At 46.1% G+C, this 26,569-nt stretch overlaps 2 protein-coding genes across 6 annotated transcripts in view; one reads left to right on the forward strand and one right to left on the reverse strand.

Annotated features, from left to right (window-relative positions):
- The window catches only part of FYTTD1 (forty-two-three domain containing 1), a 33,796-nt gene extending 26,430 nt beyond the window's left edge, over positions 1–7,366 (reverse strand). The window contains exons 1-2 of the mRNA XM_002716538.6: positions 7,099–7,366; positions 164–292 (exon numbers count right to left, since the gene is read on the reverse strand). Coding sequence (XP_002716584.2) covers positions 164–292; positions 7,099–7,201 — 232 coding nt within the window. The 5' untranslated portion in view covers positions 7,202–7,366. The remainder of the gene's footprint in view (positions 1–163; positions 293–7,098) is intronic.
- RUBCN (rubicon autophagy regulator) overlaps positions 7,344–26,569 on the forward strand; it is an 82,280-nt gene continuing 63,054 nt past the window's right edge. Inside the window, exon 1 of one of the 5 annotated variants that reach the window (XM_070072240.2) lies at positions 7,344–7,896. Coding sequence is in view for 2 of the 5 variants with exons in the window: in XM_008266733.5 (XP_008264955.2) it covers positions 19,077–19,141 (65 nt within the window). In the remaining 3 variants the exon portion in view is untranslated. Of the gene's footprint in view, positions 7,897–18,853; positions 19,142–26,569 lie in introns of those variants that run through there. The other 4 variants (XM_008266734.4, XM_008266733.5, XM_008266732.5 and 1 more) reach the window with 4 other exon arrangements.

Raw genomic sequence — 26,569 nt, forward strand, 5'->3', positions numbered from 1 at the left:
TTTAGAACTTATCTACAAACTGTATTGAATCTATGAAGAACTAAAATTTTAAAAAAATTTAAAGCCAGTACTAATGTATTCTCTCCATATTTTAAGTATAAGCTACAGTATACTATGAAGTCACAGATAATAGCTTTTCATTACAGCTTACTTCAAAACTTACCAGAATTCTGTTGTATTCCCCACCGTACTCTCATTCTGAATTGTCGAGCACCACTCTGCTGGAGTCTTCTATTTAGTCTTGGGAAATTCTGCTTCTTTCCTTCCTTTCGATTCAATTTGATGATATCATCTGTAATGGAGGAAATTCCATATAGTTTTCCATTTTAACTTATGATACAATTACTCAGTCTATCAGTTGATAGATTTCCAATGCCCCTAACTGCTTTTCTACTTTGAAAGATCTTATACAAGAGGATGATAATAAAAAAAAAGGACAGAGTTTAAATCAGCCACTTTGGTTGGCACTCTGAAGAAAGATTCTGCATGAAAAGTTGAAATCAATGGCCCAAAGTAGATCTACCAATTAATGAAAATTCTATTATCCATATTTTTCCTGATAAATGTAAATGAGCAAAAAACCAGTTAAAGTCTTCATTTTTAAAAGATGACAGCATTTCAGCAAAACCAAAATAGGTAGTCAAAAAATAGACAAAATTTCTAAATTAACTTCAATTCAGCTAATACTTATTAAGCATATACTAAGTGTAACTAATGTACAAGGACTCTTCACCTGCAGTGCCAGCATCCCATATGGGTGCTGGGTCTAGTCCCAGCTGCTCTACTTCCAATCCAGCTCTCTGCTAAGGCTTAGGAAAGCAGTAGAAGATGGCCCAAATTTCTGGGGCTCTGCACCCATGTGGGAGACCCGGAAGAAGCGCCTGGCTTCGGATCAGTGTAGCTCTGGCTGTTGCAGTTATCTGGGGAGTGAACCAGCGGATGGAAGACCCCTTTATCTCTCTCTCTCTGCCTCTCTGTAACTCTGTCTTCAAATAAATAAATAAATAAATCTTTTTTTTTTTAAAGTGTATTTGAAAAGCAAACAGAGAGGAAGAGATCTTCTCTCCTTGGTTTACTCCCCAAATAGCCATGACAATCAAGGCTGGGCCAGGCGCCAGGAATGCATCCGGGTACCCCACAAGGGTGCAGGAGCCCGAGCACTTGGCCCATCTTCTGAAGCTGCCTTCCCGGGCCCATTAGCAGGGAGCCTGACTGGAGGTGTAGTAGCTGGGACTCGAATTGATGCTCCAATATGGGATCCAGCATTGCAGGAGGTGGCTTAACTCACTGTGCCACAACCCGGCCCAACGATACTTAAAAAAATTTCTCCACAGTTATTTTTTTTTAAGATTTATTTATTTATTTGAAAGTCAAGAGTTACACAGAGAGAGAAGGAAAGGCAGAGAGAGAAAGAGAGAGAGAGAGAGGGGTGTCTTCCATCCGCTGGTTCACTCCCCAATTGGCCACAACGGCCAGAGCTACGCCGATCCGAAGCCAGGAGCCAGGAGCTTCTTCCAGGTCTCCCATGCGGGTGCAGGGGCCCAAGGACCTGGGCCATCTTCTACTGCTTTCCCAGGCCATACCAGAGAGCTGGATCGGAAGTAGAGCAGCCGGGTCTTGGCGCCCATGTGGGATGCCAGTGCTGTAGGCCAAGGTGTTAACCCGCTGCGCCACAATGCCAGCCCCTCTCCACAGTCTTAACCTGAACCATTTTAGGGGCTGGCATTGTAGTGTGGCAAGTTAAGCATCTACCTACAATGCCAGCATGCCATATAGGCACCAGTCGGAGAAAAATGTTCTACTGCCAATCCAGCTCTCTGCTAATGCACCTGAGAAAGCAGCAGAAGAATGGCCCAACTGCTTGGGCCCCTGCACCCATGTGGAAGACCTGCAAGAAGTTCCAGGCTCCTAGCTTTGTCCTGGACCAGCCCTAGCCATTGGGGCCATTTGGGTAATGACCCAGCAGGTGGAAAATTTCCCCCACCATCCCTCTTCTCACCTATAACTCTGCCTTTCAAGTAAATAAAATGTAAGTCTTAAAAATTTTTTTGATGAGCAGCGCCACGGCTCAATAGGCTAATCCTCCAACTGCAGCGCCGGCACACTGGGTTCTAGTCCCGGTTGGGGCACTGGATTCTGTCCCAATTGCCCCTCTTCCAGGCCAGCTCTCTGCTGTGGCCCGGGAAGGCAGTGGAGGATGGCCCAAGTGCTTGGGCCCTGCACCCCATGGGAGACCAGGAGAAGCACCTGGCTCCTGCCATCGGATCAGAGCAGTGCGCCCGCCGCGGCGGCCACTGGAGGATGAACTGACGGCAAAGGAAGACCTTTCTCTCTGTCTCTCTCTCACACTGTCCACTCTGCCTGTCAAAAAAAAAATTTTTTTTTTCTTTGATGACCCTTAAGGAAAACAAGCCAAAGAAACTACACAAAAGTAATCAGCTTCAATTTTTTTCCAAATTACTCTAAGCATGAAAATAACCTATGCTAATTTCATAATTAGTCTTTTCTGAAGTCAGAGAAAGAAATACAATAGATTATAAAGATCCTTTACAATATATTTTTGCTCTGCTTCACCCATCTGTAATTTTGATGACACAATCACATTAAACAAATAGGTATATAAAACATACCTATTAGGGGGCTGGCATTGTGCCTTTCCAGGTAATGCTATCACCCCATATTGGAGTGCTGCTTCAAGCCTAAGCTGCTCCACTTCCAATCCAGCTCCCTGCTAACGCACCTGGCAAAGCAACAGATGACTGTTCAAGTACTTGGGCCCCCTGCCACCTATGTGGGAGATCCAGATGGAGTTCCAGGCTTCTGGCCTGGAGCTATAATCCATTTGGGGAGTGAATTAAAGGATGGATGTTCTCTCTCTGCCTCTCCCTCTCTCACTTTACCTTTCAAATAAATAAATCTTAACAAAGAAAAATTTAAACCTCCCCCAAGTACTTTATTGGCTTCTGCAAGTCAATCTCCAACTATAACAACAATAAAGTCAGAGACACTCAAAAGCAATTCTTTAAAAAAAATAAAAAGCTTTAGTGAGTCTCAGAATTATGAACATGTTAAATTTTACTTGAGCAGAAAGGAAATAGGAAGAAACCAGTTATAAAACATTTTCTTTAAACAAAGTGCTATTTATTCTCCACCACAAACTTAAAAATCTCGGATTCCTGAGAGTATACCCTTCTACCCAAAAAAGTGAACATGGTATGGGGAGCATTTAAAGAAATCAAAAGAGGCCGGCGCTGTGGCTCAATAGGCTAATCCTCCACCTTGCAGCACCGGCACACTGGGTTCTAGTCCCGGTTGGGGCGCCGGATTCTGTCCTGGTTGCCCCTCTTCCAGGCCAGCTCTCTGCTGTGGCCAGGGAGTGCAGTGGAGGATGGCCCAAGTGCTTGGGCCCTGCACCCACATGGGAGACCAGGGGAAGCACCTGGCTCCTGCCTTCGGATCAGCGCGATGTGCTGGTTGCAGCGCGCCGGCCACGGCGGCCATTGGAGGGTGAACTAACGGCAAAAAGGAAGACCTTTGTCTCTGTCTCTCTCTCTCTCACTATCCACTCTGCCTGTCAAAGCAAAGCAAAGCAAAGCAAAGAAAAGAAAAGAAAAAGAAAAAGAAAAAAAATAAAGAAACCAAAAGAAAAAGAGGCAGGGACTAATCTAATTAATTTTGTTCATTTTTAAGGTATATTTAACTTTATTAAATAGCTGAGAGATGACTTGTTAATTTTTTTAAAAAATTTTTAAAAGATTTTATTTATTTGACAGAATCTTCCACCCACTGGTTCACTCCCCAAAAGGCTGCAACAGCTGGAGTTGAGCCAATCCAAAGCCAGGAGCCACAAGCTTCTTCTGGGTCTCCCATGCGGGTGGAAGGGCCCAATAACTTGGGCCATCTTCTACCGCTTTCCCAGGTCATAGTAGAGAAATGGATCAGAAGTGGAGCAGCCAGGACTTGAACCAGTACCCATATGGGATGCCGGCGTTGCAGGCCAGGGTTCTACCCCGCTGTACCACAGCGCCAACCCCTGACTTGTTAATTTTTTAAAATGTGAATTTATTTATTTGAAAGGTAAAGCAAAACAGAGAAAAAGAGACCAACAGAGATCTTCCATCTGCTGGTTCACTCCCCAAATGCCTCCAAGACCTGGGTATGCCACATGGATAGCAAGGACTCAAATACTGAAGCCATCATCTGCTGATTCCCATGGTGTGCATGTGTAGGAAGCTGGCTTGGAAGTAGAGGTGGGACTTAAATCCAGGCACTCTAATAAGCAATGAAGGTGTTCCAAAGGGGGTGGGAGGTGTTTAACCTGCTGTGCCACAATGCCTGTCCCTATGTTGGTTAATTTTCAAATATAGGATTCAGGGTTTAAACATAACTAAAAATTAAAAGTAGTAAAGCATATTATATATGAAATTGTTTAATTTAAACATTTTATTAGCCAAGTCCTCAAATTAAATGAGTTACCATGGCAGAGAAGACCTGCCAATCTAAAAGAAAATGCATACAAAGGATATTAGAAGAAAAAAATCCCTTGCAACAAACTACTTCATAGATTTTTTTCATAGTACTAAGGTATATACATAATAGAAGTAACTGAGTACTAGTAGACATTGTTCTGAGATATATTCATTTAATTATCACAACAATCCTATGAAACAGGTATCATAATACCCATTTCAAATTAAGAAAGAGCTGTGACTTGAGGCAAGCTAAGAGTAAAGTTGTTATTCTCTATAAAGTCATTTAACCTAATAGTGCCACAATTATAATTCTAAAAAAATCAGGTTCTAAAATCTCTGTAGCAATATTTGTAATTTTCTTTTTCTTTCTTTCTTTTCTTTTTTTTTTTTTTTTTTGACAGGCAGAGTTAGACAGTGAGAGAGAGAGAGACAGAGAGAAAGGTCTTCTTTTTTCCGTTGGTTCACCCCTCAAATGGCTGCTACAGCCGACGCGCTGCACAGATCCGAAGCCAGGAGCCAGGTGCTTCCTCCTGGTCTCCCATGCCGGTGCAGGGCCCAAGCATTTGGGCCATCCTCCACTGCCTTCCCGGGCCACAGTAGAGAGCTGGACTGGAAGAGGAGCAACCGGGATAGAATCCGGTGCCCCATCAGGGACTAAACCCGGGGTGCCGGTGCCGCAGGTGGAGGATTAGCCTATTGAGCTGCGGCACCAGCCAATATTTGTAATTTTCTAAAGTAGATGCTCATAACTGCATCACATCTCCATAAAATTCTTATTAAAAGAAAGGCATCTGATAGAGGCCTGTATGTTGTTGGGAGAGAAAAGAGAACAAGCTCTAGTTTAGCTCTCCACAGCACTTCAGTTCTTCCTCAAAGAGAACTACCCCTCAAACAAAATACATACAAAACCCCACGAAACTAGAAAATTAGTCAGATGTCTATTGGTTATGAAAATACATGTTTAATACTTCCCTACAGCTATAGCTTGGAGCTCTAGAGCCAAATCCTGGACCCCTGGCTCCCCTGCTTAATTTCTATGACTTTGCGCAAGTTACTCTACCCCTCAGGTTTCTGCAAAATGAGAATAATAATCATCTGCTTATACTGTATAAGTAAAAATAAAATACAATGCTTGCTACGTACCTAGGCGTATGTTCTAAGCACTTTACATAAACGCTTATCAATTCATTGAATGCAGCAAGTCCATGGGGTAAGCACTGTCACCTTTTTACAGAAGAGGCAGTGAAGTAATTTGCCACAATCCCGTGGCTACAAAGACAGTCTGACCCTAGATTCCATACTCTTTACCACTAGGAGTACAAATCTCAAAAAAGTATGTTGAGGATAAACCTAGTTAATAAATTTAAAACGGTTAGTCCAGTGTCTGGCAGGCAGTAAGCACTCACTAAATATTCATTGTTACACTATCGCTGGGCCTTAGCTCAAAAACCGCTCATTTCGCTCGAGCTCGGCACTGACTAGCAGTAGTAAGTAAAGACTCGCAATGAAATCTACCAATTCCGACTATATACTTAATTGACAAGTTGACTTCTAACCTTAGAAGTCTTGTTTTTTGACAAAAACTGTCTAGATAGAAATTACAGCAGAAGAGTAACAAAACTCAGGGCAAGAAGTGAGGATCCAAAAGAAGTTTTCCAAGGCAAAGAGATTATGCTAAAAATCGCCCTCAGCAAGGTTACACCTCAGAATCCAACCGAAGGTGCTTTGCAAATATCTGAAAACCTGACAAACGCAAAGCCCCGGGAAGAGCGGGCCGAGCCCATGAAGCAGAACTCGAATCCCGACCAGAACGGAACGACTTTTAGCCCAGCTCAGCCAAACGCATGGCCAGGACCTCGGGAGCGTGCGGTCTGCATTTTTTCAGGGAATCACCACCTATCGCCCTTTCTCGACAACCAGCACCAAGGCACGCCGCCCCGCGCGTCGCCCGGCTTCCCTGCGGTCCGCACAGACCTCTCGCGCAGTTTCTGCTTCACTTTTTTTCTCCAGGGCTAACTTTGAGGCCGCCCCGGTAGGGGGAGAACGTGCTGTGCTCCGCACCGCCTAACACCACATCGGACGCCGTCCCGGCCCCACGCTCTCCTCTGACAGTTGCCAGGCTCGGGCCCCGCTCGTGGCCCCGGTCAGGAGCGGCCAGCGCCAGGCTGGGGCCTGGGCATGGCCAAGCCCGCCAACCCCTTCTATCCGACCACGGGTCGTGACCGGTCCCAGAGCCAGCCCGGGCTCTCAAAGCCCTTTCTCAGCCCGCTGCCCCCAAAAGAACGGCTGCGTCGGACCCTTCCCCTCGCTCGGGATAACGCCCACAGCGAACTCGCTCGAGGGAACGCCACGGACTTTTCCTCACAAAGAGCCGCGGTGAGCCGCGAGCGGTGGCGCCCCTCTGGGGAAAACGAGGGGACGCACCCCGCGACCCTCCCACCCCGCCTCGGACACGGCCTCCGCCTAGGGGACGCCAGCCGCCCTCGCGGCCCCCAGCGCCGTCTCGCCCACCCGGAAGGAAACTCGCTCGGCAACTGCGGCCAACCGCCCCTTCCCCCACAAACCGCGCCACTTGCTTCCACCGACACCCTCCCCCACTCCAACTCGGTCCAACTCGGCCCCTCACCCAAAGACATATCAATTTTGTCGAGGTTCTCGTTGCTGCGGACTTTGGCTGGCGGCGACGGGGTCGCCATGGCTCCCACCAACCGGGTACCAAACCGGTTCATGGCCGGAGACGTAGCGCTGGGACGGTCGGCGGCGAAGGCCGGAGCCGGAGGCCTGCCACCTCCCACTCACGCACGCAGACTAGCTGCACCGAGGGAGCGCGCACGCGCGCCGGCCGCGTCCTCGCCCTCCACCCGCGGCGGCGGCGAGCGCGGGACGGGGCTACCGAGACGCGCGGCCGGCAAGAGCGGCGCCACGCCGGACTCGCTCCTAGCGGCCCTCGCCGGACGGCACCGAGCATTGCAGCCGCCGCTCTCGGCGCGGGCGAGGGCTGCTGCTGTAGCAGCTAGCCGCTCGGCCCCCGCACGGAGGATGCTAGACCCCGAGCGCCTCAGAATCGGGCCGTAAGGGAGGTCGTGGTCCTCCGTGTCTTTCGAGTCCCTTATGCTCCCTATGCCTGGGTACCCCCCAAACCTTGGCCGCCCCGCTGCAATGCAGCTTCGGAAGGCAGGACAAGACCCCTCTGGTCGTAGGGCGCTGCACTGCCTCCTCGCTCCGCTCTCCCAGGCACGCTCCTCCACCTGCGGCGTGCGGAGTTGCCACGTCCGGGCGCAAAGGCTGCAGAGACAGTTCTTGCGTCACCTTAATAAAAGTCCATGCTAACGCTCCCCGTATCTGTGCCACCTCGCAGTCGGCACTCCAAAACGTTGGGCACGGCACGGGATGCCTCATGAGACCGCCTCGCCCCTTGGGAGGGGTAAGTATCTCTGCTTGCTTAGCCGCGTTTTGCTCTAATTCGTATTGCGTTGGGCTTGACAGCAGGATTCCTTTTGTTTTTGCGCATCCCTATAGGAAAACTTTTAGTAGTTGATGAATTCCTGCATAACTCTTTTTCTATTCGCAAATGTGATGTCCCCCTCTTTATTCTCCTCCTAAGCATTTAAGGTTGTATCATCTTCATAACAGCTTTAAAACTGAGGCATTTACATCTCATGAAAAAAGCTGGGTGGGTTCATCTGGCCCTCCAGAATTCTCTGTTACCATTTTCTGAACTTTCTAAAATTTGTTTAGCATAGAAACAAGCGAGAGATATGCAGTGACCTGAAGTGTCTCAAAATCACAGGAGCCTCTGCTTAATTTAGTAATGCCACAAAGTCATGTGGTTTTCAACTTCAACACCAATGACACCTTTTACTATTTTTTTAACTTGGGGATCCCGTGTCTGAAAATATTTCTTGTTGTGCACATTCGTTTATTAATAGCTTATTTTCCAATTTTTATTAGCCAAAAAAGTCTGTCGCCATTTCCCTTTCCATATCTGGATTCAAAGCCAAGAGCACAGTGACAATTTGGGGTCACCTTAGCAATCAAAGGCTATGCAAATGTTTCTCCTATCTATAGCATGGATAAAACCAAAAAAATCATCACGCAGATTTATGTTTCCACGTGAAAGTAAGGACCCATGGCTTTTTTTTTTTTTTTTGGTGTGTGTGTGAATCTCTGGGTAATCTTATCATGAGGAAATATCTGATTTTTATTAGGCTTTCTGGAATATCACAAATAACTCCTTATTCTAAAAGGTCAAGTTGTTTTTTTTTTTTTTCTGTCCTGTGACAAAAACATAAGCACGGAGGAAAAGTGAATCAGCCTAAGAGACCCCTATCAAAGAGGCCAAGAAACTTTAATGAAGGCAAGTTTGGACTCAGATCCAGGAACATGTTAAGGGGAAAAATATAGATGATATTAACACAATGTGCTTGATTTTGCTACTCCTCCACCCTGTAGCCTCCATCCCCACCCCTGTCCTGGACTGCTAAGAAACTTACTTATAATATTTAAACTTAATTATAATATAATAATACTAAGAAATTTGTTTATCATATCTTCAAAAACCTAATAAAAAATAAGACAATTACCTCAGGTAAGACTACTCAAATTCACAGGAATTAAGTCATGGTTCTTTATTTTTAGCTGAAAAACTTAACTCTGTGAGGTTCTTGGTTTTATCCACTCTACTGACAGGAGAAGCGTTTGCATTTACTTTTTTTAATTTATTTACTTACTTGAAAAACAGAATGACAGAGACTGGGAGGGGAAGAGATCTTCCTTCTGCTGATTCACTCCCTCAATGGCTTCAACAGCCAGGGCTTGGCCAGGCAGAACCTAGGAACCAAGATCTTCCAGGTCTTCATATGGGTGGCAGGGACCCAAGTATCTGGGCCATCATCTGCTTGCCTTCCCAGACGCGGGGTAGGCACTCCAATGTGGGGTGCATATGGGGTGCAGCAGTTTAACCAGCTGTGCCAAAACACTCTCAGGTTTACTTTTACTATTAAGGTGACTCCCACTCTGTCACCATAACCTTCGCTTTGGTCTCAGATACGGGAAAGGGAGATGGATGAAGTGCTGTTGTTGGTTTGTAGAGGGTGAAGTGGGTAGGACACCTGAGTTTTATTGAATGGTACCTTTTCGCTAACTTAAGTTATTCACCATGTGGTCTAGGGAGAGTCTCTGGGCCTCATACATGATTATATACATAGATTTCAAGGGTTTTTTGCACCAAAATAGAGGGGCAGTTTGGCATAGGGGTTAAGCCACTGCCTGGGATGCTGGTGTTAGAGTCCCAGCTCCACTTTCAATTCCAGCTTCCTTCTTATGTGTACCCTGGGAGGCAGCAGGCAGCAACTGCTTGGACAAGCAGTTGGGTCCCTGCCACCCATGTGGGAGAACTGAATTAACTTGTGGGCACCAAGCTTCCAGCTGGCCCAACTCTGGCTGTTGCAAGCATTTGGAGATGGATCCAGTGGATAGAAGAAACATTCAAAATAAGTTTGCCTTCTAATTCCATTTTCAATGATTTTTTTAAAACGATTTTTTAAAAAAGATTTATTTATTTATTTGAAAGAGTTAGAAAGAGAGAGGCAGAGAGAGAGAGAGAGGTCTTCCATCTGCTGGTTCACTCCCCAACTGGGTGCAACGGCCAGAGTTGAGCCGATCCAAAGCCAGCAGCCAGAAGCATCCCCCGAGTCTCCCACGTGGGTGCAGGGGCCCAAGGACTTGGGCCATCATCTGCTTTCCTGGACCACAGCAGAGAGCCGGATCGGAAGTGGAGCAGCCGGAACTTGAACCAGCACCCATATAGGATGCTGGCATCATAGGCAGTGGTTTAACCCATTTTACCACAACACTGGTCCCCATTTTCAATGAACTTTTTGAAGTACCTTCGTCTTCTAAACCAGAAAGTAGTGTTACTGAGTATATAAGTTAAGCTAAGTTATTCCTAAGATTTCTTACAGTTCTGAGTTCCTCTGAGCATAAGACATTTTTCTCCACATTGACCTTGTCTCACTAGAAATCACTTCTGTTCATTTGTGGGAGTAAACTATAGGGAGGAACCTTTGCTTGAGTCTTGAATTTTATGGAAGAAAACTGATGCATTTAGAGTTCGGATACTTTTTGTAATGCAGGTATTCATAGAGACCAAAACCCTCCCTACCAGCAATATAACAAAAAATTTCCTTTCATCCTACTCTTTTCCCTAAAGCTGATGCCCAAATCCCTTAGTTGTAAAGAAACAAGCCCTTTATTTCATTAAGCATTCTTAGGTGTTGTTTTTCGCATTTCTAGATTTCCCCAGGGCTAAGGGCCCCAGAGTTTCAGAGCAATCTCCCAAATTCCAAAGGGAAAAACAAGAGTGAGGTATTGGGGAAAAAATAGTAGGTTGGTTACACACAAAGCAAAATAGCAACATGACACACACACACAGCAAAAACGAAGGAGACAAGCCAGGGAATCACAACTGGGGCCTGTCCAAGAAGCGAATGAGCCAGCTGCAAGGGCTGGAGTGAAAAGGGCAACTCTGCAATTTTCTGGGGCCTGAGAGGCAGCTATCCATTTAATCATATAGTCACTGAGAGTCAACATTGTGACAGGCCCTAGGGATAAAGTGGCAAACAGGATGCGTGCAGTCTGTATCTTCACACAGCTTCCAGAGCAACGCCCGGGCAGAACGCACTGCAGGACACAGGGCGTACGGTTTTGTCTGTAGCACAACAGTTCAGCATCTCCATCTAAGTAAAAATAAGTGGAATTCATGCTGTCGCCCTTTTTAGAAGGATGTATCATATAGATAATGCATCATTTAGGATTTCCAGACAGAATGTAGGGTCCGTTAAATTGGAGTTTCAGATAAACACCCAACAATTGTTTAGTGTATGTCCCAGGTTTCAGATACACAGCAATTTCTTTTCAAATATAGTTATGTTTCATGTAATGTTTAGGATATATCTATATTAAAAAATACTGCACTGTTTATCTGAAAGTCAAGCCTACCTGGGAGGCTTACATTTTCATTTGTTAATCCAGCAACCTTGACAACATCATACTTTTCTATTAATACTGTCTGGCTCGTGTTTTCACAATGTGCATACAAGTCTGTTCTCTTCAAAAGTAAGCACAGCTCTCATACACTTCACTCCCTAACTTTTTTTGCGTTTGATACACCTTTCAGGTCCCCTTGAGATATAATAGATGGACAATAAAGAACACATATTTAAGGGGCTGGCGCTGTGGCACAGCGGGTTAAAGCCCTGGCCTGAAGCACCGGCATCTCATATGGGTGTTGATTCTAGTCCCAGCTGCTCCTCTTCCGATCCAGCTCTCTGCTATGGTCTGGGAAAGCAGTAGAAGATGGCCCAAGTGCTTGGGCTTCTGCACCCACGTGGGAGACTCAGAAGAAGCTCCTGGCTTCTGGTTTCAGATCGGTCCAGCTCCAGTTGTTGTGGCCATCTGGGGAGTGAACCAGCGGATGGAAGACCTCTGTCTGTCTCTACCTCTCTCTGTAACTCTGTCTTTCAAATAAATAAAATAAATATTTTAAAAAAGAAGAGCACATATTTAAAGTTGCATCTTATACAGTATGTACTATCTATACCTGTGGAAATGTCTGTACAATCAGCATTATAAATAATATCCACCATTCACAAAAGTTTTCTTATGCTTTTTTATAATCTTTTCCCCCTGTATACTAATCAGGCAACCATTCATCTGTTTTCTATCGCTATTGATTAATTTGCATATTCTAGAAATTTATATAAATGGAATCATACAGTATATAATTTTTCAGTGAATTATTTTACTTAGCATACTTGTTTTCAGCCCATATACCTTTATTTTTCTTGCTTTATTGCACTGACTAGGGACTCTAGTACCTTGTTTTTGTTTGTTTGTTTTGTTTTAAAAGATTTATTTATTTATTTGAGAGGCAGAATTACAGAGAGAGAGAAAGAGAGGTCTTCCATCCAGTGGTTCAGCCCCTAAGAGGCCGTAATGACCAGAGCTGGGCCAGTATGAAGCCAGGAGCCAGGACTTTCATCTGGGTCTCCCATGTGGGTGCAATTTGGGCCATCTTCCACTGCTTTCCCAGACACATTTGCAGGGAGCTGGATCAGAAGTGGGGCAGCCTGGACTAGAACTGGTGCCCATGTAGAATACTGGTTCTGCAGACGGAGGCTTAGCCTTCCACACCACAGGTTCAGCCCCTAGTACCATGTTTAATCAGAGCAGTCAAAGTAAACATTTTTGCTTTGTTTCTATCCCTAGAACGAAATCACTCAATCTCTCACCATTAAGTCTGATGTTAGGGTATTTTTAGCATTTTTTTTAAAGATTTATTTATTTATTTGAAAGAGGGAGTTACAGAGAGGCAGAGGCAGAGAGAGAGATCTACCATTCGTTGGTTCACTCCCCTAAAAGGTCGAAATGGCCGTAGCTGAGCCAATCTGAAGCCAGGAACCAGGAGCTTCTTCTGGGTCTCCCACACCCCACACTGATGCAGGGAGGTGGGCCATCCTCTACTGCCTTCCCAGGCCATAGCAGAGAGCTAGATGGGAAGAGGAGCAGCCCGGTCTCAAACTGGTACCCATATGGGATGTTAGCACCGCAGGTGGTGGCTTTACTTGCTATGCCACAGTGCTGGCCCAAGGATTTTGTTTTATTTTATTTTTTAGGTTGAGGAAGTTGCTTTCTATTCTTGGTTTGCTGCAAGTTTTTTTTTTTTTTTTCTAGCTAAAATTGTGAAAAGCAGGGAAGGGAAAATATGTTTCTTAAGGTTACACATTGGTGGACAGGAATCCTAGCACTTCTAGGCACAGGAGCAGGAGACTGGTTTGGAAATAGAGGTGGGACTTGGTCTCATGCTCTCTAATATAGAATGTAGATACCTCAAGAAGTGGGTTAACCTGTTGCATCAAGATGCCTGTCTCTAGAGTGTTTATATGGATTTTATACATTTCTAGTTTTACTCTTCAGTATTTTAACATTCTGATATTCTTTTGATTATTTTTCCTTCACATATTTAATAGAAGGTCATGATTTATTTATGATATCTAGCCACATTTACCTCATTAAGGATGTCTTCCCTTCCATTTCTAGCTAGTAAGTTTCAGACCTGAGCACAGCCTAGCCTTAATCTACTTTAGGACTCTTATCCTACTCATTTCTTTCTACTATATCTTATTTTTCATTTAGTTGAGAGAAATAGACACACATACACTCCCATTCACAGCAGCTGGGGAAAGTTTTTTTTAAATCATGAATGGATGTTGAATTTTATCTAATGCTTTTTCTTCATCTATTGAGATGATCAAATGGTTTTATAAAAATTTATGAGTATAGCAAATTAAATTGATTTTCAAATGTTGAATGTTTGATGTTCAACTGTTACATTTCTGGGATAAACCAACGTGGTCATGGTGTATTATCACTTTTATATATTGGATTTTATTTGTTAATATTTTGTCAAGGATTTTGCCTCTGCATGAATGAGATTGATATGGAATTTTCTTTTCTTGTGATATCTTTTATCTGGTTTTATATTTGCTTTTAAGCAGAGGATATCTAGAATTCAAATGTTGATGTAATATACTGATATCTAAGGAAGTACAGTTGAGTTATATATAGTGATAATATGTATTGGTTAGGTATAATAACCTAGTTATTAGTCATTTAACCTAGATCTCTTAAGTTATTTATATACACAGTAATTCTTCTCTTTTCTGCTCGTTTCTTCCATTCTACCCCATATGCCAGAATTTTTGCTGAAATAGCTTTTTCTTTGCCACCTTGCCATAGCTTTCTTTTTTTTTTTTATAAAAAAAAAGATTTATTTATTTGAAAGTCAGAGTTACACAGAGAGAGGAGAGGTAGAGAGAGAGAGAGAGAGATTGCGACTGGAGCTGCGCCAATCTAAAGCCAGGAGCCAGGAGATTCCTCCGGGTCTCCCACGCAGGTGCGGGGGCCCAAGGACCTGGGCCACCCTCTCCTGCTTACCCAGATCATAGCAGAGAGCCGGATCGGAAATGGAGCAGCCAGATCTTGAACCAGCGCCCATATGGGATGCCGGCACTTCAGGCCAGGGCGTTAACCCGCTGCACCACAGCGCTGCCCCTCCATAGCTTTCTGTTTCTCTTCTATGTTGCTCTTTTCCTTTGTTTTAAATTTTTGTTGCTCTAGTCTTTTGCCTTTTAATCTGAAGATTTTCTCATCTGTTTGTTCTTTCAAACACAGAGTTTGAGTTCTTATTAACTGCTGTAAATGCTAACGATGCAGCACAGGGCATGACAGGGTTGCAGTCATAGCCAATGTCTTTATGGAACTCAAGAGCTGTGGTGGGGCGGGGGGGGGGCTTCCCACCTCAGCTTAGCCAGTTTAAAGGACAGATACCACTCTCCAAGCCCCTGTCTATCAGTGTTCTCTGACCTGGGAACTGGCCTTTGGTAGACAGAATAATTTCAAGAGACATTCTTCTTGGACTCAGGTGGGCCCTCTCAGCTTACTGCTTATTAGGCTTGGCTTTTCTGGGCAGGGTAGGGGTCTTGACCACCAAAGGTTTAAGATCAGTTAGGGGCCGGTGCTGTGGCATGGTGGGTAAAGCCTCTGCCTACACTCCAGCATCCTATATGGGTACCAGTTTGAGTCCCGCTGCTCCACTTCTGATCCAGTTATCTGCTATAGCCTAATAAAGCAGTGGAAGATGGCCCAAGTCCTTGGGTCCCTGCATCCACATGGAAAACCTGGAAGAAGCTCCTGGCTCCTGGCTTCGGATGAGCTCATCTCCAGCCATTGCGGCCATTTGGGGAGTGAACCAGTGGATGGAAGACTTTCTCTCTCTCTCTCTCTGCCTCTGCCTTTCTGAAACTCTGATTTTCAAGTAAATAGATAAATATTTTTTTTTAAAAAGGGGGAGAGTGAGAGAGAGAAAATAATAACAAGGTAATTAAATCCTGGCAAAATGCTTCAGAAGCCTCTAAAATCAACCGAATAGATGAGCTGCTTTAAGTTTTATGTATGGCTAAAAGAAGAAAAATTTTGATAGGTCAGTAACTTCAGTGGGGGTCTTAACTGATCACTTGATTCAGGCCATGCCCACCAGTTTTCTCCATTGTAAAGGTAGCCTTTTGTTCCATATAATGAAGAGGTAATTGGTGGGGAGCTATTTTTTTTTTTAAGATTTATTTATTTATTTGAAAGTCAGAGTTACACAGAGAGAGGATAGGCAGAGAGAGAAGAGTATCTTCCAACTGCTGGTTCACTCCCCAGTTGACCGCAATGGCCAGAACTGCGCCAATCCGAAGCCAGGAGCCAGGAGCTTCCTCCAGGTCTCCCATGCGGGTGCAGAGGCCCAAGCACTTGGGCCATCCTCTACTGCCCTCCCAGGCCACAGCAGAGAGCTGGATCGGAAGTGGAGCAGACAGGTCCCAAACCAGTGCCCATATGGGATGCCGGGATGCCGGCGCTTCAGGCCACGGCGTTAACCCACTGTACCACAGCGCTGGCCCCAAGGTGGGGAGCTATTTTGAGACTGTGTATTCCTTTGTAGAACAAACTTCATTGGTGGGTTTAACATCCATTGATGATTTTTTGCCTGAATTATTACTGTGGTAGTTGCAAAAACCCTCTACATTCATCAGGTGACATTTTACTGTCAAACGAGGTTTTCCTTCCTCCTTTTTTTGTTATAAATTTTTTTTTCAAATTTTCATTTATTTTATTTATAAGGTAGAAAGATAGAGATGTCCCATCTGCTGTTTACCCTCCCCCACACACACACCAAATGGCCACAAAAGCTGGGACTGGCCAAAGCCAAGAGCCTGACTCTCAGTTTGGGTCTGTCAAATGGGTGGTGGGGACCCAAGTACTTAAGTTCATTGGGGTGTGCATTGTAGGAAGCTGGAATCTGAGGCAGAGCCAGGCCTTGAACCCAGGTACTCTGATATTAGATGCAGGCATTCCAAGAATTGTTTTAACCATTGCACCAAACATCTACACATTAAAAATTTTTTAAATTAATTTACTTGAGTTAGAGACCAACCGTAAGAAAGAAAGAGCTCCCATCTGCTGGTTCACTTCTCAAATGCTCATAATTGCTGGAGCTGTGCCAGGCTGAAGTCAGAAGCCAGAAACTCAAACCAGGTTTCCCACTACTTGAGCCATCACCTGCTGTCTCCTAGGGTACATGTCAGCAAAAAGGGCGAGTTTGAAAGTAGAGCTGGGACTTGAACTGAGATACTGTGATATAGGATGTTGGTATCCCAAGTGGAGTCTTTACAGCTAGGCCAAATGCCCATCCCTTCTTCTATTATTATTGTACTTACAAATATTGTGTGTGTGTGTGTGTGTATATACAGAGTTGTGCTTACCTTGAAGGTAATGTACCTATGTGTGTCTACACACCATGAGTTGCTCACATAGATTCTCAAAATATTTTTGACTTAAGCAGAGGAAGATATTCCTTAGCTTATAAAATCTGAATATTTTGGAGGCCGGCGCTGTGGCGTAGTAGGCTAAAGCCACTGCCTGCAGTGCTGGCATCCCATATGGGTGCCAGTTCAAGTCCAGCGAGTGTCAATTGAAAGGCAGAGTTAGAGGGGCAGAGGCAGAGAAAGAGAGAGAGAGAGAGGTCTTCCATCTGCTGGTTCTCTTCCCAGATGGCCACAATGGTCGGAGCTATGCTGATCTGAAGCCAGGAGCCAGGAGCCAGGAGCTGCTTCTGGCTCTCCCACATGGGTGCAAGGGCCCAGGGACTTGGTCCCTCATCTGCTGCTTTCCCAGGCAAAATAGCAGGGAGCTGGATCTGAAGTGGAGCAGCCAGGACTCAAACCAGTGCCCATATGGGATGTTGGCACCACAGGCTGCGGGTTAGCCTTAAGCTGCAGTGCCACAACATGGCCCTCATATTTTGTTTTTCACTGTTATCCTTGGCCCCTTCCTCTCACTTGCAATGTCCAGCCCTCAGGAGTGGTGCTGATTCTGTTGCCTTATTGCTCTAATGTGAATGTCCTTGTTCTCCACAGCCACTGCCTAGTTTAGGCCTGGGCTAGCAAACTGGCAACCCAAGGTCCACCTTCTACCTGTGCAGTGCTTAAACTGAGCTGTGCAATGCTTAAATTTTTAAAAATGTGTTGCCAACATTTAAATATTTGGAAATTATACTTGAAAATGCAGAACCCTGGCCGGCGCCGTGGCTCAATAGGCTAATCCTCCACCTAGCGGCGCTGGCACACTGGGTTCTAGTCCCGGTCGGGGCGCTGGATTCTGTCCCGGTTGTCCCTCTTCCAGGCCAGCTCTCTGCTGTGGCCCGGGAGTGCAGTGGAGGATGGCCCAGGTGCTTGGGCCCTGCACCTCATGGGAGACCAGGAGAAGTACCTGGCTCCTGGCTTCGGATCAGCGCCGATGCCCCGGCCGCAGAGCACCAGCCGCGGCGGCCATTGGAGGGTGAACCAACAGCAAAGGAAAACCTTTCTCTCTGTCTCTCTTTGTCACTGTCCACTCTGCCTGCCAAAAATAAAATTAAAAAATTAAAAAAGAAAAAAAAAAGAAAACGCAGAGCCCCACTTGTGAAAAATCAGAACACTGGGCAACAGTCAGGTTCGGCTAAAGCTGAGAGGCTTTCTTCTTGGGTGAAGCCTGAGCTTTCCAGGTCACTGTACTCACTGGCGTTGCCCAGTCTCCAGTCTCCTCTGACTTCTCCCCCGTTTACTTCCAACATAGAACATACCCCATCTCCTCTCTCCGCATTGTCAAAATTAGCGAAGAAGGTTTGATCAAACCACTAATTTGCACACCTTGATTAGCTAACACGCTCCTTAAAATGCCACTTCATGACGTGGCCCGCCTGCACCAGAATGCCCTTAACCATTCTGTTCCCTACCTTTTCCCTGCTCTGATTGCTCCCCCAACCCAGCAGTTCCCAAACCAGCATGCTCCAGGGCGTCGCCCGTGCGGTTCCCTCCACTCTCTCTTCCCCCTTTTTCCTGGTTAACTCGTACTCGACACTGGTTTGCTCTGACACTAGTCCTCCAGGAAACCTTCCCCAAAGCCTTTTCCTCTGCCCTGCTCTTTGAGATCCCAAAGCGACCTCAGCTCTTCAGTTTGTGAGCTCCTCCTTTAAACAAACGTCCGAGGTCGCCAAACAGCACCAAGCAATCCTACTTGGATTGGGCCAGAGTTACACTTCTGAGTTCGGTTCCCAGGGTGAAGTGGGACAGGGGTGTGTGAGGATCCGCACCAGCAAGAATTCCTGAGACTAGCACCAGCCCGAGCTTCAGCCCCGAGCTGTTGGCCCTCTGCCAGCCGGCTCGGCATGCCGCGGGCGTCCGCAGTCCACCGAGCGCACAGCCTCGGTGCATGCCGGGAGCGGCCGGCTCTTCGAAGGGATTGCTGGGAGTGGTAGTTCTCGAGGCCGGAAGTGAGGGTGGCAGGGATAGAAACCGCAGCTGAGGCAGCAGTCCCTGACGCTGCCGCCACCCGGGCGTAGTGCATCACTCCGAGCCCACCAGCTGTGGGTGACTCCTCTGTCCTCGGAGGGTTCCTGGAGCCCTGACTGGGGAAGCGGTCGGAGCGCCTGTCTTCAGCAAGCAGGCGGCCTCCCAGCCCCGGATGCGGCCGGAGGGCGCGGGAATGGATCTCCGCGGCTGCGAGGAGAGCCTGTCGGAGGCGAGCAGGTGGGCTGGAAACGGGGTGGGGAGTCCGCTGCAGTTGGGTGCTGGACCCTTGAGAGAGCGCGGGGAGCCAGCGAGAAGTGCGAGGCGCTGCAGACCTGAGGGATTCTTCTGCGGAGGACTTGTTTGGGAAGAATTTCTGAGAAGAGGGACGGGCAGGGCGTGGATAGGACGAGGCTACGGTTTCGTGGGGGAGAGGAAAGGCGGGTAGGATTTGCCGAGGACTGGGAGTCAGCGGAGGCTGCAGCTCAGATCTGAGACGGTTGACGAGAGGTGGATATAGAGAGCCTGAAGCGCTCTGGTGAGATTTTTACAGGCCGGAGTCTATAGATAGGAGCAGGGCGCAAGGTTGGTGTCATGACTGAAACTTGCGGTGACAAGCAAATCGAGCCAATACTAAGAGGGTGGCGGTATAAAGACTTCTGGGAGCCAAGGTTAGGGGCTACGAGTGGCCTAGGAAGAAGGTTAGGCAGGGACGAGTGTGCAGAAGAAGACGAGGAGACCCTGTGCTTGAAAGTGAGCGGCTGTGATGGCAGTGAGTTCGGGGTGGGGGCTTGCTAATGAGACCAGAAATTGTGTGGGTGTCCCTTGTCAATGGGTCCCAGTCACAGTGGCAGGAAGCCTCTGCCATTTCCTTTTCAGCTGCAAAACGTTCACTTCATCTGCACAATGCAAACTAAGCAAATTCACATGTACTTGCATGTAATTTTTATCAGAACGTGCATACTTTCAAGAAATTAGGGGATTTAAGATTTTTAAAAACCATTTTGTCTAAATGATCAGTTGCACTTTGTAAAGGTGCTTTGCATACTTGGAGTTTGCTTCATTAATAACTCTGATCTTAATCTCTTTTTTTAAAATATTTATTTTGTTTATTTGAAAGAGAAAGAGCGAAAGAGAGAGGTGTCTTCCATCTGCTGGTTCACTCCTCAAATGGCAGCAATGGCCAGGACTGAGCCAGTCAGAAACAAGAAGCCAGGAGCTTCTTCTTGGTCTCTTGCATGGGCTGCTTTCCCAGGTGCACTATCAGGGAGCTGGATGGGAAGCGGAGCAGCCAAGACTCAAATCGGTGCCCATATGGAATGCTGGCACTGCAGACTGGGGCTTTAACCCGCTACGCCATAGCACCAGCCCCCCCTTAATCTCTTAAAAGGCTGGTTTGGTGACATGCTATAGCAAGAATGTGACTTAAGGGAGTCTTGCTTGACATTTAGTAATAGTGTCAGATGTAGTAATGGTCTCAGGAGCAGCTGGGGGCCAGAAGACTGGAGGGGCAGAGTTTTTGCCTGAGAAAATGTCAATAGGGGAAAAATTGAGAGGTTGTGCCCTGCTGAAGATTTGGCTGTTTTTAGGGATGGCTCCACTTTTATGAGCACAAGTAGCCTGTGGCCTGCTGTGCACAACCTGGACTGTCCCCACTGTGTAGTCCCTGCCTGGGATTCATGAAGGATGCATTCTGAGTGAGACTGGGTGTCTTACTTCCCCTTTCAGTTTCTGCTCACATACACTGGGCTATTTATTCTTCCAGATGTCTGTGAAATGCTTCGTGTGAAATGTCCCATGTAATTTCTAAACAAGTGTTAGGGTTATTTTGATTTTCTTATGCCAATTCTTGTTGGGTAGCCTGGCTTTGGAAATTTCCATGCAGATTTCTTCCCTGTATATCTGGAGCTCAGCTGTTTATTTAATGTATTTAACAGACAGGCTGCTTTACCACATGCCAGGCCCTGTTTTAAGAGCCTTGCAAGAATCATCTTATTTGAATCCTCATAACAGCTGATGAGGTAGGTACTGTTATTGTCACCATTCTACAGATGAGGAAGCTGAGGCATGGACAGGATAAGCAACTTGCTGACATCAAACAGTGAATCCCTGGTGGGAAAGCTTTCAAACCCAGGCAGTCTGGCTTCAGAGCCTGCACTTTTAATAGCTACACCATACTGCTCATTGTTAGTAACAAAGGAATGTAAGAGATAGTGAATACATTTTATAGGATTCCTTGCCTGCTGTTCAGGCCAGTAGGACAGCTCCTTTTCAGGTTATCTTTTCCTTTCTATTCCTTTTTTAATGCTGTGTTCTTAATGAAAGAACTTTAGTCAAAACTTAATTTCAGCAGTGGGATTATCCTCCCCAAAGCCACTCATACTGTTGTTATAGGCCTACTCTCTGTTGCTGATGGGTTAATCAGAATGTTGTTCAATGAGGCTTCATAATACTGATGACTTCCTCAGTTCTAGATAGCCACTAGTAAATATGTACCTTGTGGGGAACGGTGTTGTGGTGTCGCAGGTTAAGCCTCTGCCTGCAGCTCCATATGGGCACCACTTAAAGTTCAACTTCCTGCTAATGTGCCTGGGAAAGCAGCAGAAGACACCTCTGCCACTCGCGTGGGAGACCTGGGGTGTTTCAGGCTCCTGGCTTCAGCCTGGCTTAATCCTTGCCATTACAGCCATTTGAGGAATGAACCAGTGGGTGGAAGATCTGTCTCTGTAACTTGTCTTTCAAGTAAATAAATAAAAAAAAATACATATCTTGTGCCTGATAATTAAGGCATTGTGTCTGGGTCACTGCAAATATAACCTTTCTGTGGATAATAAAAACCCAACTTAGAAACAGTCTTCATGAGATGCCATCATTTATAGACATGAAGGATAAAATTTTCAATGTATTTCCTAAAAGCAGTTGATATAATGAAATATGCGTATGCTTTAAAGCCAGATAGACATGCAGTTGAATTTTAACTCCTCTGCTTAACTTGGTCAAGTTACTTTTCCTGTCTGAGTGGGAAGAATATGACTTCCTGCCTGGGTGATTGTGATAATATACATAAAACTCATAGAGTGCCTAGTATGTACTAAGTGCAAAACTACTTCCATCTCCTCCCCAGTTTTCTTGTTGTAAAAAGGGCATATACTCCACAAATTACTATTTGCAATGATATAGTTTGTTCTTCCTCCTTCCTTGGGCTGCTTTATCAGAGTAGAGCTCATTGGGTACTGTAGTGTTGGCCTAGCCTTCAACTTCACCCTAGGAATATAGTCATGTCATAGACTCCCCTGTTGTTTTCTTTCTTTCTTTTTTTTTTCCTTTTTTTTTTTTTTTTTTTTTTTTTTTTTTTGACAGGCAGAGTTAGACAGTGAGAGAGAGAGAGAAAGGTCTTCCTTTTTCCGGTGGTTCACCCCCAAAGTGGCTGCTAAGTCTGGCGTGTTGCGGCCAGTGCGCTGCGCCAATCCAAAGCCAGGAGCCAGATGCTTCCTCCTGGTCTTCCACGCGGGTACAGGGCACAAGGACCTGGGCCATCCTCCACTGCCCTCCCGGGCCACAGCAGAGAGCTGGACTGGAAGAGGAGCAACCAGGACAGAATCCAGTGCCCCAACCAGGACTAGAACCCAGTGTGCTGGCGCCACAGGCGGAGGATTAGCCTACTGAGCCCCGGCGCTCGCCCCCCTGTTATTTTCCATCTGGCTAGTCATCACTCTAACAAAATGCTATAGTTCTTAGGGATTATAGTTTACTTTCCCTAGTGTCTCCTAAATGCTGGTTATTTAGAGTTTATCTGTTGAAACTACTCAATAGTTAAAGGAAAGGACCTACTACTGCTTTGTCACCCTAACCACCTTGAGACATGAAGTTTTCTACTTTTTTAAAAAAGATTTATTTGATTGTTTTAAAGGAAGAGTTACAGAGAGAGAGAGAAAAGGAGAGACAGAGGGAGAGTTATCCTCAATCCACTGGGTTTCACTCTCAGCCAAAATACTGAGGCTGCGGCAGACCAAAACCCTGAGCCCAGAACTTCTTCCAGGTCTCCCACTTGGGTGGCAGGGGCTCAAGCACCTGAGCCATCTTCCCCTGCTTTCCCATGCACATTGGCAGGGAACTGGATTGGAAGTGGAGCAGCTGGGACTTAAACTGGCACCCATATCGTATGCTGGCACTGCAGGCTGTGGCTTAACCTGCTGCAACACAGTGCCAGCACATGAGAGGTCTATTTCTGAGCTTGGAACTCAGATACATCAATTGCTCAGTTTTCCTGATGCTGCTATGGTCCAGATAGAGTCAGAATTCAAGTAGTAAGATACTTTTAGTGTCTCCAGACTGTAACACTAAAAACGTTCTGCAGACTAAACCATTCTCTCAGTTAATAGCATTTCACTAAATGGACCAAGCCATAGCCTTGGAGTGAAATTTGATATTTCCCTCTTCTGGATTACCCATATCCAAGTAATCACCACATTATGTGGATTTTGTTCCTGATTTTCCCCTTGGAAGTCTTCTTTTTCTCTCCAGTTCTAAAAAGAATGGTTTATATCACTAAAAGTCAGAGGCATAGCATTGCTGCACTAATGACCAAATCCAGATGCTCAAAGTCAAGAATTTGTCCCTGTCTCTGGGCTGTACCATCCTTTTCTATAGGACAGCCTTAACAACTGCAAACACAACAGTCCCAACAACAAGAAGGATACAGTCTTGTTTTTTTTGTTGTTGTTGTTTGTTTGTTTTTTGACAGGCAGAGTGGACAGTGAGAGAGAGAGACAGAGAGAAAGGTCTTCCTTTGCCATTGGTTCACCCTCCAATGGCCGCCGCGGCCGGCACACTGTGGCTGGCGCACCGCGCTGATCGGAAGCCAGGAGCCAGGTGCTTCTCCTGGTCTCCCATGGGGTGCAGGGCCCAAGGACTTGGGCCATCCTCCACTGCACTCCCAGGCCACAGCAGAGAGCTGGCCTGGAAGAGGGGCAACCGGGACAGAATCCGGCGCCCCGACCGGGACTAGAACCCAGTGTGCCGGCGCCCCAGGCAAAGGATTAGCCTATTGAGCCGCAGCGCTGGCCTCAGATACAGTCTTAATAACTCCAACAAAAGCAGAATAGATAAGCCTCTTTTAAAAAGTTTATTTTTATTTATTTGTAAGGCAAAGTGACAGAAAAAGAGAGACACAGAGAGAGAACTCTTCGGTCTGCTGGTTCACTCCCCCAAATGGCTACAACAGCTGGATCTGGGCCAGGCCCAAGCCAGGAATGAGGAATTCCATTGGAGTCTCCCACGTGGGTGGCAGTGACCCAAGTACTTAAACTATCATCTGTTAGCTCCCAGGGTGCACATTAGCAGGAATCTGTGTTGGAATTGAAGGAGGGACTTTACCAACCAGACACTCCCATGTGTGTTGTAGGCATCCCAAGCAGCAGCTTAACCTGCTATGCCACAATGCCTACCCCTGGTGGACTTGAATGTTGAGGTTATGGAATGTGTTACTCAGCCAGGCCTAAATTATGTGCTCAACCCTGGATCCCAGGTTAGGGTGAGACTTTGGAACCTCATGGATCAGGCTAAGTGGTTGAGGGGTGGTTCTGTGGAAAAGGCGCTTTTTCCCTGTGGAAAGTTGGGGTTCTGTTACAAAAATAAAGGGACACGAATTCTGGGCAGATATAAAGAATACATTCACTTCAGAACCTTACTATCTTTCATTGGGGATTATTTCAGTAACGCCCTAATTAATCTTCCAACCTGAATTGAGCTCCCACATTCTAGACATCCTCCACACTGCTACTACTAGCTCAACAGTTCTGAAACAAGGTTCATGTAGTATTTTGCCCAGAGATGTTTAATGGTTTTCCATTGAAAGTACAGTGCAGTCAAAACTGCTTACACCATATTCAGTCTTTATGGTAGTCCCTCTGGAGTTCCCAGTTACAAAACCATGACATGCACCTACTTTCACATCTTTCTTGGCAGGAGCCCTAAGCTGTTCTCATTCTTGCTTCTTCACACTCCCTTAATGCCTTCCCCTTTGCGTCTGGAGAGCTCTTAGTCATCCTTTTAATAACACTCCTTTAGAAGGCATTCCTTACTTGTTCTTTTCCATCTCTCTGTTATAGCACTTCTTACATCATAGCATAGTTTTGGAAGTGCCTGTTTCCCCCATTGTATTCTGAATTCCTGGAGAGATGGAGACTCTTGCTTTTTTTTTTTTTTTTTTTTTTGACAGGCAGAGTGGTTAGCGAGAGAGAGAGACAGAGAGAAAGGTCTTCCTTTTGCCATTGGTTCACCCTCCAATGGCCGTCACGGCTGGTGCGCTGCGGCCGGCGCGCTGCGCTGATCCGAAGGCAGGAGCCAGGAGCCAGGTGCCTCTCCTGGTCTCCCATGGGGTGCAGGGCCCAAGCACTTGGGCCATCCTCCACTGCACTCCCGGGCCACAGCAGACAGCTGGCCTGGAAGAGGAGCAACCGGGACAGAATCCGGCGCCCCGACCGGGACTAGAACCCATTGTGCCAGCGCTGCTAGGTGGAGGATTAGCCTATTGAGCCGCGGTGCCGGCCAAGATTTATTTATTTACTTGAGAGGCAGAGTTACCGGCAGACAGAGGGAAAGACAGAGAGAAGGTCTTCCATCCACTGTTTCACTCTCCAAATGGCCACAACAGCCAGAGCTGAACTGATCCAAAGCCAGGAACCAGGAGCTTCTTCCTGGTCTCCCACATGGGTGCAGGGGCCCAAGCATTTGGGCCATCTTCTGTTGTGTTCCCAGGCCCTTTCCAGGCCATAGCAGAGAGCTGGATTGGAAGTGGAGCAGCCAGGACTTGAACTGGCACCCATATGGGATTTCAGTGCTGCAGGCAGACGTTTAACTTATTATGCCTCAGCACTGGCTCCAAGAGACTCTTTTTAACTACTATAATCACAGTGCCTAACACAATGCTGGACATACAGTTGGTATTAAATATTTGTTCAAGGGACAAAAACATTAACAATTTGGTCGTGCCATTTACAGTTGCCAGGTGCCAGTGGTACTGTAGCCATTGAAAGAGCCTCTTTTTTCTCCTTGCTATTCATTTTTTCTTTCCCACATTTCTCCTCAATTTCTTTATTTTTCTTTTTTCTCTTTGGTCATGCTAGGGTTTGACAGTTTATATAGAACTGATAGCGGAACAGGATGATCAAATGATTTTTTTAAAAAGTTATTTATTTATTTATTCATTTGGAAGAGAGAGGGGGAGAATGGGAGAGGGAAAGAGATATTTTCCATCTGCTGTTCACTCCCCAAATGTCAGCAACAGCCAGGTCTGGAATAGGCTGAAGTGAGGAACCAGCAACTCCATCCAGGTCGCCTACTTTAGTGGCAGGGGTCCAAGTATTTGGGCCATCTTCTACTACTTCTTAGGTGCATTAGCAGGAAGCTGGATCAGAAGTGAGCAGCCGAAACTCCAGTGAGCACTCTCGTGTGGGATGCTGGCATCACAAGAGGCAGCTTAATCTGCTGCACCACAATGCAAGGCCCTCAAATGATTTTTGAGTCATTCATAATGCTAGTTCAGCAACTAGTACAAGCAAGGACATAAACATGCTCTTGAAGCTGTTAGGAAAACTGCTTATTGCCAGAACATAGGATGGGTAGGATATATTTTGCAGAGCACCAGGGACTCTAAGCCTGAAGTTT

Source organism: Oryctolagus cuniculus, chromosome 4 (assembly GCF_051225735.1).
Source record: "Oryctolagus cuniculus isolate XC-2025 breed Fujian yellow rabbit chromosome 4, ASM5122573v1, whole genome shotgun sequence".
Taxonomy (NCBI): domain Eukaryota; kingdom Metazoa; phylum Chordata; class Mammalia; order Lagomorpha; family Leporidae; genus Oryctolagus; species Oryctolagus cuniculus.